The following is a 13048-nucleotide window of genomic DNA, read 5'->3' on the forward strand; positions in this document are numbered from 1 at the left end:
CAGTTTCTTCAATTAGTCATGAAAAATCACATATTATCCAAATAGTCATGATTTTAAACATTAATTTCTAAATCATATCTGAACTCAAGAGGAATGATAGATGCAAGGGCCCTCTTCATGCAAGGGCTGGAGAAGGGCCACTGAATAGATCCACGTCTCTCAAATGTCGTCACTTATACCATTAATATTTCTACTAGGGAAATGATATAGGGCGCTAATAAATTCATCCCCTAGGAGTCCAAATTTGCCCCTCATTTACCTCTTTAACGTTGTGAAAGAACCAATTTTAAAAGGAACAACGACACCGAAGCCATCTCTTGGTTTTGCTTCTAATATCATCTTCGTGGTTGACAACTGATTAACAGTGCTTAACATCTTGTTCAAGTGCTTTGCAACTGAACATCCATCTTTAAGCTTCAAATTAACAAGCTTTCTTATCAAGAGATAGGGGTGGCAACAGGGTGGGGCATGGCCAGATTTTGCATTCCCGTCCCGCCTCAAGGAAAATTCTCCGTCCCCGCTTCGGGGATGGCGGCAAATCCTCATCCCCGTCTCGCATGAAAATCTAATCCTCGTCCCCGCTCCGCAAACTACGGGGAAAATTCCCCGCCCCATCCCTGCGATGTTATAATAATAATTTATACTTTTTTTTAAATCTAATTAAACAACGAGGAAAGTGTTCCTAAGCTCGAGCTCAAAAACACATGTGACCCCACATTTTTGGGGGCATCAAAAGCATTCATTTGGAATGCCCTTCCATGGATAAGCTGTGTACCAAAAATCAGATTAATAGGATTATCCTAACCCAATCAAAGGTAGAGGGGAAAAAATAGACACAAACTGTGTGTTCATGTTTCTGCCCATTTTTTCCTCTTCATAAATGGCAGGGTTAGGATGATCCTATAGGGCTATAGGGCTGATTTTTGCTCCTATAAGCTTATCTGAGCTCGAGGTCAGGAACACTTTCCTCTTAAACAATTATTAAATAAGAATCCAAAGTTTCAAACTAAAATATAACACTTTATGGAAAGACAACCACTTATATATTTCATGATTTTCATTTCATACGTGATAAGGATCAAAACCATTCCATAGAAAAAAATAAGATAAAGATATAGGGATATTTATGTAATTTTATAGATGGGGGATTATGGTGGAGGTCATCCCCATCTCCGCTTCGGGGATTTTTTTAAATCCTTGTCTCCTGTTAAATCCGAGAATCCCCGCCCCGCGCAGAGCAGGCCGGATCCCCCTTTTTGCTGGTTTAATTGCCAGCCCTATCAAGAAACTCTTGTAATTTTTTCCAATGTGTTTGTGCGGAGGTCTCATTGGATACATGATGAAAAACTGATTTTCATGTAATTTGAGGTCTCATTGGCCTCAAATTTTGATTTGGAGTTTGCAGAAAACAACCGAGGGGCATGAGATTCTTCACTGATTTCCCCCAATCGTAGTTCTAGACAGAGGATGACAGTCGTAGAGGCTTGAGAGGCTCCATCAAAATTGCTGTTGGTGCTGCTCATTTGAAATCGAGGGAAGAAGAGAAGGAAAAGAGGGAACATGGTTTTGAAAGCGAAGGGTATTTTATTGTACGCCATGAAAGCTCTCTGTTTGTTCCGTGCTTCGCCTGTGATTATGACCATGAATAACAGTTCAACCGTGGTTGCTTTACTTTGACATTTGCATTACAAAACAATCATCGATCACCAGATATGGAAGATGGACCATTCAATGTATTAGAGGTTTGGAAAATCTTTAGCGAAGAAGTCTATGTGATTGAATTTGTATACATTTCTCATGGACATTTTCATCTCTATCGAGATTCTATCACAGAAATTGACATTTCATTTATGGAACATGATCCTGACCCACTTGCAGATTTGTTTTTGTTCTTGAAATTGTTCTGCAATGAAAATGCAGGTTTCTGCGGTTGATGCATATTTGTTTCGTTACCCAGCATCAAAATAACTGTTGACATGGTTGGCCTGTCTACTGGACTATCCTGCACACATAAAAGCCCCACATATATGCATCTCAGAATTTCATTTTCTGCACAAGAATTAACCATCATTGATGGGTCCACTAGCTCTAATGCTCTGTCTTCTTTCCATAGCTCCCATGCCTGAAATAGTTCCAAACTTCATCTTAGTATAAATTATGTTTGAAATTCAGTAGGCAGAGATGAAAAACAATATAAATTCAGTACACACGTGTCCTATCAGACTGATCGAAGGATCATCGTCGTAATAACTGTTCTTCTTTCCACTAATGATCTCTAATAGTATGACCCAAAGCTAAAGACATCTGATTTTACTGAGAAAATCCCATTCATTGCATACTCTGCAGACATATAACCACTGCAAAACAATATTATTTTATATAAGTATTACTAATGTTGATAGAAGCTTTCATCTATATGGATGCAAATGGTACTTACTACGTTCCAACCACTCTGTGAGTATTAGCTTGAGTCTGATTTCCACCAAAAATCCTTGCCATACCAAAATCTGAAATTTTGGGGTTCATCTCATTATCTAGTAGAACATTGCTGGTTTTGAGATCCCTATGGATAATTCTCAATCTGGAATCCTCGTGAAGATAAAGAACTCCTCGAGCTATTGCAACAATTATGTCGAATCTCTTCCTCCAATCCAACAATGCCCTCCTTTTTTCATCTGCCACGAATGCTCATCAGTTAAAGACATAAATAATGTACCTATGGACTTTACATAAAAGAATAGAATAAGAGAATAAAGGTGAAATTCTGAAAATTTAAAACAAACCAACCGAATATATAGGAATCCAAGCTTTTGTTCGACATGTACTCATATATCAACATCTTTTCTTCTCCTTGAATGCAATAACCCATGATTTTTACAAGATTCCTATGTTGAAGTTTGGAGATCAGCATAACCTCATTTCTAAATTCTTGAGTGCCCTGCCAAGAATTCCTGGAAAGCTTTTTCACTGCTATATCCTGTCCGTTAAACAACGTACCCTGAAAGTTGCCATAAACATTTCTTTATAAGTATTTACTAGAAGGGTTTTGAATGAATGATCTTAACCTTTCATTTTTGGGGGCCCGATGTAGATACGTTATCCCCCAGCCTTCGATTCGAGGATGGCCAAATATGGGGTCCCAGAACGAATGTTTAGGATTATCTTAGGGGAATGATATTTCCCCCCTCTGACAGATAAAATCTCCCCCTTTAACGTTATTCGTTAAGTTTTAAAGGCTCCACTGTACTGTTTTGGCTCTACCATACAAAAACTCTGTACTAAGAAGGCCTAAGTGTTCTACTTTTAGTATCCTATTCTGCTAAATGGAGTGAGTGATTACCTTATAAACAGGGCCAAACCCACCCTCTCCAAGCTTTTTTGAATCCGAGAAGTTTTCTGTTGCAGCTATTACAGTATCCAGATCAAATAATGGAAATTCCATGCCTTTCATACTTCCTTTGGGCTCATATGTGCGGGAGAGATTTTCACGGAGAGATTCTACCCCCATGAGCCCTAAAGAGTGCAACCCACAAAAAAAAAACACAAGCTATCAGTGTCTAATTATCCATTTCAAAATTTTTTTTATTAAGGCCCTGTTTGTTTTGGATTTTGGGAATTGATTTTGAGTCCAAAACTGATTATGGGACTCACAATTGACTGCAAATTTTAGTGCAATAATCAGTTTTGCACACAAAATCAATTCAAAAAATCCAAAACAAACAGTGCTTAAATATGCTTAAACTTTCGTAGACCAAATCTTTCATTTCTACCTTGTCCTCTCATCCCCCGCCTCCTCCTCCACCTCCAATAGCCACATGAAATCAAGAGAAGCACCACCAAAACGATTATGACAATGCCCATGACTAACATCCTCTTCCTTCGAAGAGAGCCTTTCGAATTCCCGGTATCTAATGAAAAATCATTTTAATTAATCATATGAGTAGTAAACAAGTGTTGGGGTTTCTACCATTTCAAAAAAAAAAAGTGCTGGGGTTTCTAATCTTACCCCACCTTTAACCAACCAGTGTAAATTGACAAGAGAGTCTTAACAGGATTGTTCCGCAGTGATTTCTTGGATTTATTTCTGGAATTCTATCCCATGTGCATGGATGAAATTGTTATAATCATTCAAAAGGAAAGAGAGCTTTCACTCAATGTTAAATTATTTTCCGCCTTCTTATAAGGTGTTGAATTAGATGCATTTTATTAGAAAAATCCTACTGATTGAAAGAAAAATAAATAAAAATTTCTATAAACAACCTCACATACCTAGCTCCGAAGCAGCCAATCGCACGTAAATGACGTCGCCTCCATCATCAAACAATTTAATATCAATCAAGTCCCCATACCAAACCACACAACCATTCCCCCATCCATTAACATCAGCACTCGCATAAGCAGTGCAAGAACAGTTGTTCAAACACTCATTCTCACACTGATTTGAGCCCAAACCCGCATCTAATCGAGCCTTCCGAGTATCAGGAGACTTCACATGCTCCAATCTCAAGAACCCATCTGATCCATTTCTGCAATCTAACAACGTCCTTCTCACACAACCATCGGACCCATCTCTCATCAACCAGTTCTGAGGTGACTTTGGTTCAAACCCTTGCAAACAGTCACAAACTGGCATCCGACTAACACTACAGATGCCATAGACCCCACACACTGCTTAATTGTCACACTTATCCTGCAAGGCAGACCAGAATTGTCCCCATCGATGGCTCTCTTCGTACCATAACAACTGTTGAAGGATGCCTGAGTAATCTAAAGCCATCATCGTGGTTAACGAGTCATTTTTTACACCGCCGATGACATAGATCTCATCTTCATTAGATATGTAACTGAAATTTAACATGATTTCAAGATTCCTGTCGGGCATGGCTAGTCTCTTACTATTCCAAATCCCGTTCCTCCAAATCCGATCCGGTCCTTTAAATAAATAGAACTCCGGCCAACCTTCTGGATCGAGCTGGTGCAAGAATTCCCCATTCCCCGGATCGTTTTGTGATCTCCACGATGTTAGGGACCAGTTCTGACCAGTTTTCCAGTTCAATCCATGCTTCATCCCTGGTGATAAAGTAGTAACATAGCAACCACATAGCAAACGAATCAGTCGTTGCAACACTTTAATTTTGAGAACAAAAGAAAAGTTCAAGTTTGTTTGTCAGTATTTTTTTTTACCTGGAATCAAAGCATGTGTTGGGTAATTAAAGCTTTCCCATAATGCTGTGGTATGATTATCGCAATTATTCCTGCAAAGAATTAAATTTCCAGAACCCAAGAGCATAGCATTGGTATTGTTTGCTAAGATTGAAATGTTAGTGGACCAAACAGACTTCAAGCTTCCATCTAAGATTACGAGATTTCCGTCACCAGCAATTGTAATAACTCCAGAGGAATCTGTTAGCGGGTTTTCTCTGTTGGCGACCCATACAACTGTTTGGCCTGGAAGCTTATTATACCATATTCCGACGTAACAATTACAGGAGTTGCCAGGGCTGAAGAACCCTAGTGCGAACTTTTCGCCTTCTGAAACTAGAGTTTCACCATCTTTGATGGATTGGGTTGGAGTTATAGTGTCAATTGCACTACATATCTGTAAGAGAAAGATGGAAATTAGCAAACCATAAGGATATCCAAGCTCAAAAGCCATTGCCCAGTGCCCATGATACAGAGATACAAAGATCATCCTTCCCTTCTCATAAACAAAGATGGTGATACATCAATAGCATTAATGGACAAATTTGCCCTTTATCAAAGCAAAATAACTAGCATGAAACCCGCGGAAAAGCATGCTGTTCGTTTGTAGATTGTGGGGATAGAGATTCTCGTAAAAAGGGGCGATTGCAAGTGCCATTTCGTAATTAGGTGCCCGGGAAGTTGATTCATTGATGGAATGAGAAAGTCTTTGTCGTAGAATTGTATGATATCTTGGAGAATTGTGAGGATTTATACCATCAAAAGTCAATTAGGTGACTTATATTTTATCTTTTAATTAGGCGCTTCAATCATTCACTAGTGTGTATACGAAAAGTTTCTATCTTCAGTTTGACACCAATAAAAGTCTTTTTATCTTCAGTATGACCCTTCAAACCGATTAACCGAACCGAACCGGGCCTTTCGGTTTGGTTCGGTTCAGTTCAGTTTTTCTCGGCATTAGTTCGGTCACGGTTTAGAATTTTACCGAACCGATCGGGATCGGTTCATGGTTTTAGACTTTTAATCCGAAAATTAAACGAACCGAACCGAGAAATGGAGGAAAAGACGAACTTATTTTGTGTCATTATCAAATCTAAGGTGAGTTAATATCATTTGCAAAGAGAAGATGGGTGATTTAAACAAGGGAGGTGTGTCTATATCAATTTCATGTATTCAAAAGGCGAGTTAATATCTGTTGATGATTAATTGATTACCTGAACATAGTCTTACTGGTGGTAAGCATATATCGAGGCAATTTGGCTATAGACATGGATATGTTTTCCCCAACACAAATGAAATTATAATGGATTTCTAGCTATCTAAGGCTTTTACTCTTTTTTTTCCTTCTCACATGTGTTGAGCTATTACTTGTAAGTTTTGTGTTGGAAACTTCATCTCTTTGTTGCATAATATAATTGGCCCGAGTGATTTCACCTTCCCTGTAATTTGAACAAGCTAGGGTTAGTATTGTTTACAATTTGGCTTTTTTAGAGTTAGTAACTTTCACGAGTCCCTCGCCTCCTTACCATCTAACATGAATGCCCTCAAGAACGGAATTACAGACTTATCCTTTTTGTCGAATGACGTAAATACCCTTCTTTACAAGGTTATCTAATTTTCTAGAATTAAAATGTGTACTAATTTTATCAGTCCGGATAAAAGAAAATGATTTTTTTAACATGTTGGCACTTTTTGATATGATTATGAGGGAATTAGAAATTAGTTTCATTTAAAAGAAAATGAACCCACTGATCTTGCAACTAAGATCCCCATTCGGTCCAAATCACTAAGTAGATCAACTGTCCAGATTGAGTCGTGGTCATTTCTGTTCATCAAGATGAGATCATTTTGCTGGTAAATCTATAGTGGCAAGGCCTTGTTTATTTTAGATGAACCTTTGTTTTGGATAGATAAACTTATTTAACTACTTGATTTGGATTTGTACATTATAAACCGTGAACCGAACAGAATCGAACCATTCAAAATCGGTTCGGTTTGGTTCGGTTATACCCCCCGATCGGTTTGGTTACGGTTTGGATTTTCTCCAAGCCGATGTGATTGGTTCGGTTAAAAAAAACTCCCTAAATTGAACTGGACCGAACCGTGTGCAGCCCTAATTCAGGTCCTCTTTCTTGTTTTCTAGTGTCACTGTCCTTTTTAAAGTAAGTTTTCCGCTTGGTCAGCAGCTCTACATTCTAAGGTCTTTTCTAAACCATCATGGTTCCAAGATGATTTCTCGTTCCACCAAGATGAGCATTGACCCTCTCTACTTCATAGGAAAAACCCAATTCGAAATACCCTCTTATTTTCATTGATTTGCTTAAAAGAGTTGCTGTCCTAGCCCTCTCGCCATGCCACGTAATAACAGATTGGTTCTGTCCAAATGCTTCGAATGGTGCTTTCTTTTTAAGCAAGATTGGAACCTCGAAAGAATCTTCTCTCCTAGGACCTGTTCAATTACATCACTTGCCAAGGACAAGCAATGGAAAAGGGTGTAATTTTTCGCTGCTATGTAAGACTCCAGCCTTTCAGTTACCTTATCTCGTAATTTTTTTGAGAAGGGGAAGTGACATAGTTTCCCACTTGTTTTCATGGCAGGCTAGGTGGCCGCCTCATTTCCTTCTATTTCTATCTTGCAATGGTATAGATTAGTGTTTTCTCTCCGAATTTGCTTTGAAAGCTCAGATTGTCCTCCTCTCACTCTCTCTATGGGTAAGCTGGGGTTAGGTGGACCCCTACCAATATATTAAATAAAGAAAGATGATACAATAACAGGAACCAGACCACCGCCCAATCCTTAGAACAATGTCTAAGGAAAATAGCAGACCACTAGGGTTGTGATACCCTTGAATACAGACTCAAAACAAGCAAGAGTAAAGAAAATACACGAGCCAGATTTGTGCACTTAGTAGGGCTTGGGAGACACGTGATCCTTAGATAAGGATCCCATCATACTCGGGCGAAGCCATGTTTATTGATCCAAGAGGTCTATAATCTTCTGGCTATAATTCATTGTTCTCTCGCATTTCCTTAGCTCCTGAACCTTTGGGGATTATGTTTTTCATTGATAAAGGAGTTTTGTTTTCTTTTGTTAAGGGGTGCTCTTCTTCGCCGGTCGTTAATTTCATTGGGATGGAAGGTAGCCTACTTGTTGGTGAATATGTGAAGAAGTGAGAAGTAAATTTTCCTTTGGACATTTTGCCATGAGTCTTATATCACACTCTTCTCTCTCGTGTAGGCGAAAATCACCAAGAATGTGTCGTTTGTCACTGACTACAAAGCGTAGGACCGCTTGTTCTTTAAGTCTTATTTTGGTCGTCTTATTTGTAGCCTACAATTAAGTGTAAAATCTTATCCGTTTGTCATGATTTTGGTATCATTAGAAAGGTTTCCGATCACCTACCTAATGAGCCCAAGATTACTTGATTTGCACAAAAAAAAAACAGCATAAGGGGACAAGGAGACTCACGCTTCAATCAAAATCACCCTTGTCTCGTCAGTGAAGTTTTTCCACAAAATGGGCTATAACTAATATCCACTCTCTGGTATCCCAAGGTCTAGATGGATCCCTAAGATAGCCCAATCGTAGGAGAAAGATGGAGAATAGAGAGAGCACCTATGAAAATCCCAGGGAACGCTCTTAAATCTATGGTAGCTTAGGATTTCTAATATGGGACCCACCTACACTCCTATAAGTATGTGTGTTGGGTGCCACATGGGTGTACAACCCATGTACCTCTTGATAGGCCCAAGGCCCGGAGTGGGAAAAACCAACATATACATAATACTGCCTAGAGATACCTTGGCCTTTTCTCGATCCTTCATTTAGAAAGCCCAATCGCAGAGATGATATGAGCTGAAATTCACAGTTATCAGCTGAAACCATCTATCAATTAACAACTTAGAAATGGAAGCCTAAGAAAAAAATGAGCACAATCTACATTAAATTTGTATGAGCAAATGAATAGAAATGTCTAAACACAGTAATGCTATCATATGTTATAATGTTATATACAATTTTGTGGGCCCAGAGATGAAGGATTTAGATTCCTCATGGTATCATTGATCCCGAACAATGGTGGAACTCATTATTTTAAACTTTATTTCAAACAAAAGCATTTGTTATTTGGAACAGATGAGCTGTGTATGCTATCGGCCTTGAGGCATAGTATTAGAAACATTATTTACAGACCAGATTTCAGTACCGAGCTCGGATGCTCTCTTCTCTGTAAATGCAGGCTGTTTTGGAGTCGGAAGAGATGCAATCTCACAACTGAGCATGAAATCTACGGAAGACATGGTTGGCGTATCTGCTGTGAACTCTTGAACACACAGCAGCCCTACTTGGATGCATCTCAAAACTTCTGCTAGGGAGAATGAGTCACAATTTCCATGCCTGAAACAATCTCAATATCATCTACATGGAAATTCAAAGATTTGAACTCTATTGCTGGAGATAAATGGAGGTTTTGAACATAAAAAAGAAAATGACTGATATTTACTTACATAACTCAATAGATTTGGAGTGAGCTCGTGATGGTAAAAACTTGTGTTCTTCTTCCCACTCACAATCTCTAATAGCAAGACACCAAAGCTAAAGACATCTGATTTCTCTGAAAACCTCCCTTCCATACCATACTCTGGGGACATGTAGCCACTGCACGTCATTGTTATTTAATTCTCAGATCATGAACTCAAAAATACTCAAAATGAAAGCACTGAATTGAAACAGGAGAATAAGAACTTTTATTTTACGCGAGCCACTACTACTTACTATGTCCCAAAAACCCTTCTAGTATCTGCTTGAATTTGATTTCCACCGAATATCCTTGCCAAGCCGAAGTCTGAAATTTTGGGGTTTAGTTGTCCATCAAACAAAATGTTACTTGCCTCTAAATCTCGGTGAATAATCCTCAATCTGGAATCCCAATGCAGATAAAGAAGTCCATGAGCGATTCCCTCGACAATGTGAAACCGTTTAAGCCACTCGAGTAGTGCTTGTTTAGTTGGATCTGACCCGAATACGAATTATAACATGTAAATCAATTAGTCTTTTGAGGTAAATGAGGAGATATAAGTTTATCAAACCATCTATTTGACATGCAGTTGGGATTACGCTTGTCGAAAAAAAAAAACGTAGTTGTGTTAACAATGTATGTCTAATCAACAGACTTATGCTACTAACAAAAAACGGATGTGGAGGTTAAGGAATCATCTAAGCTTGAAGGATCCTCAAATTTTGGTAATTTATGGAAGAATCTTCATTTAAGTAAGTTTCGTACTGTTCTGTTTATTCTGTATTGAACACAGAAATTAAGGAAGTATACAATTGAGAGAGAGAGAGAGAGAGAGAGAGAGAGAGAGAGAGAGAGAGAGAGAGAGAGAGAGAGAGACATCCAAGGTTTTGTTAGGCATGTACTCATAGCCCAACATTTTTTCTTCTCCTTCAATGCAGTAGCCAAGGAGCTTAACAAGATTCCGGTGTTGGAGTTTTGAAATCAGCACAACCTCAGTATGACCCTTCAAACAATAATCTCTCGAAACCCAGTTTTGAGTTGACTTTGGTTCGAACCTTTGCATACATTCACACACTGGCGTCTGACTAGCACTACACATTCCATACGCCCCACAAACTGCAAATTGTCACACTGATCTTCCAAAGCTGACCAGAATTGCCCCCATTTACGGCTATCTTCACGCTCAATCGCTCTAGCACGCCCGAGTAATCTAAGTCGAGCATAGTGATCAATCGTATTCTTCCACCCAAAGTTGCCTCCAAAATCATAAAAAAAGCCCATTACAAGCTTGTCCCAAAAAAAAAAAAAAACACTTTTCCTGTGCAAATAAACAAAAATACCTACAAACTAACAAATATGCCCCTCATGAAAAAAAAAAGTGACCATTCTCTAGTTTTGATACTCCTCATTTTCTTTAAGAAGGCAATATTACCGTCAATGGTAAAACTGAATTTTTGAGTCCTTGTGCAGGATATTTGGGTGAAATCAAGACTGTTAAACTCGTAGAACATCATGGGATTACTTACATGGTCTTGGCATAACCCTAAATGAGGTTTAGTGGATCAAGGGCCTAGGATCACCCGATCAAGGTGTTCTTAATATGGCATTTGGCCAGAGTTATGATTCTTGTTCAGATCAATGGATTTGATAGTATACATGAGCCAAAAGTGGGGCCCTATAACTCTCTTTTAAGGAGCATAACAATATCTTTGTGGGAATGCCTCCTTTATAGTTAATTAAACAAAGTGTAAATTGAGGGTTCCTTCTGCTGATTATAAGAGGAAGATTTTTCAGAGTATAATAGATACATATCGTGCAAATTTCAAGGGGTGGCATTTTTGAGAAGTTAGGATAAGTTAGCATGGTATGATTGTAATTTTTTGAGTCATGTGTGATCCAAAACAAGATGTACAACGGTCAGTTCAGATCATCCAAAGTGAGATGCAACCTCATCGTAATACAGCGAAGCATAGCACATATGGACCCCACGTTTGGTTGATCTGAACCTACATAAGTTTGAAATTGTATTAGATCGGTACTCACCGAAAATTGTGGATGTCAAAAATAAATATTAATGACTTTTTTTTAATGAAAAGGAAATTGAATTGCAAATTTTTTTGTACTTTTATTTTTTACATTGTAAAAAGTTCTTGATTGGGATTCAGTCTCTAGCTCAATGGTGCTTTGTTCTTCAATCTGAAGGTTAAAGGTTCAATCTCAGCTTACCTACAAAAAAAGTTTTTGATTATTATATAACAACCATTGTTTGTCCCCAGTGCAAAATCTATGACAGGGTTTTCTCTGTTGGCGATCCTTACAATAGTCTCAGGGAACATGGTGTACCATATTCCAACATAACGACGACTAGAATTACTAGGACCGAAGAAACCCAACGTGAAGCGCTCTCTATACTAAGTTATAACTAACTGAGGAGTATTAAAAAAAAGTCCTTCCTTTTTCTTAGCTTTTAATCTGGGCTATGTCAGATTAGTGAAGGATAATAAGCTAGAAATCGATCTCCTCATTTTTCTCCGAAGCTACCACTTACCTTCCAAACTGACTTTATCACAATTGTATGGACTAAATAGAGTTGAAATGTCTTCCAAACTGACTTTAACACAATTGCATGAAGACTATAATAGAGTTGAAACCCGTGTGCAACCCGTGCATCACGGGGTGAGAAAGAAAAAATAATAATAATAAAATGCATTAAAACTGTTCTAAAAAAACAAGAATTTTAATCGAAATTCAACATAAACGCAAAATTACTAAGATAGTTGAGTCTACAGGATAAGACAAGAGAGATAGAGAAGAGATTTATTGGAATCAAGAAGGATTCGGTTTATAGATAGAGAAGAGAGATATTTTAGCATATATTTTAGAATGAAAAGAGTCCAATTACTAAACTACACGTTAACTAAATTGCCTAATCTAATCAACCTACTGTATATAGAGATATAGTGGGAGATTTTTTCTCTAATAATTGAAACAATTTTGCTAAAATAGGGGGTGAAGAGGGGTTGCCATGTGGCGCACTCATGTTGTCCAGGATTCCGTTTTGAAGAATTTATGAGATTATTTTAGTAAAATAGCGGTTGAAGAGAGGTTGCCACGTGGCGAACTCACGTTATCCAGGTGTCACGAATTTATGAGATTACTTTAGTGAAGGGAATGATATGAGATGATTTTATTTTAGTAAAATAGGGGGTGAAGAGGGGTTGCCACGTGGCGCACTCACGTTGTCCAGGATTCCGTTTCAACGAATTTATGAGATTACTTTAGTGAAGGGAATGATATGAGATGATTTTATTTTAGTAAAATAGGGGGTG

General features: G+C 38.3%; 1 protein-coding gene and 1 pseudogene across 2 annotated transcripts; both read right to left on the reverse strand.

The window, feature by feature from the left end:
- Nucleotides 1–1627: 1627 nt before the first annotated feature.
- Nucleotides 1628–5899, reverse strand: LOC143883933 (G-type lectin S-receptor-like serine/threonine-protein kinase At4g27290; annotated as a pseudogene). Its single transcript, XR_013252605.1, has 8 exons — nt 5185–5899; nt 4270–5070; nt 3771–3908; nt 3341–3513; nt 2788–2998; nt 2438–2675; nt 2211–2357; nt 1628–2122 (listed from the first exon to the last, which is right to left on the reverse strand). The product of XR_013252605.1 is annotated as a G-type lectin S-receptor-like serine/threonine-protein kinase At4g27290 (transcript).
- A 3331-nt stretch (nt 5900–9230) lies between these two features.
- Nucleotides 9231–11000, reverse strand: LOC143885621 (G-type lectin S-receptor-like serine/threonine-protein kinase B120). Its single transcript, XM_077389816.1, has 5 exons — nt 10785–11000; nt 10595–10722; nt 9977–10231; nt 9714–9859; nt 9231–9608 (listed from the first exon to the last, which is right to left on the reverse strand). The coding sequence occupies exons 1-5, from the start codon at nt 10998–11000 to the stop codon at nt 9352–9354; spliced, it is 1002 nt and encodes a 333-aa protein (XP_077245931.1). The 3' UTR covers nt 9231–9351.
- Between the last annotated feature and the right edge of the window lie 2048 nt (nt 11001–13048).

Source organism: Tasmannia lanceolata, unplaced genomic scaffold (genome assembly GCF_043159265.1).
Source record: "Tasmannia lanceolata isolate RefF3 unplaced genomic scaffold, GAP_Taslan_0.1 ptg000008l, whole genome shotgun sequence".
In the NCBI taxonomy this organism is placed as follows: domain Eukaryota; kingdom Viridiplantae; phylum Streptophyta; class Magnoliopsida; order Canellales; family Winteraceae; genus Tasmannia; species Tasmannia lanceolata.

What these genes read in the sequence shown, in the direction of transcription:
- LOC143885621 (XM_077389816.1), bottom strand. Translation starts at nt 11,000, where the DNA reads ATGGGCTTTTTTTATGATTTTGGAGGCAACTTTGGGTGGAAGAATACG. An exon ending in TCAGACGCCAGTGTGTGAAT is followed by an intron (nt 10,723 to 10,784) that starts GTATGCAAAGGT and finishes TATTGTTTGAAG; the next exon opens with GGTCATACTGAGGTTGTGCT. An exon ending in AGAAGGGTTTTTGGGACATA is followed by an intron (nt 9,860 to 9,976) that starts GTAAGTAGTAGT and finishes AATGACGTGCAG; the next exon opens with TGGCTACATGTCCCCAGAGT.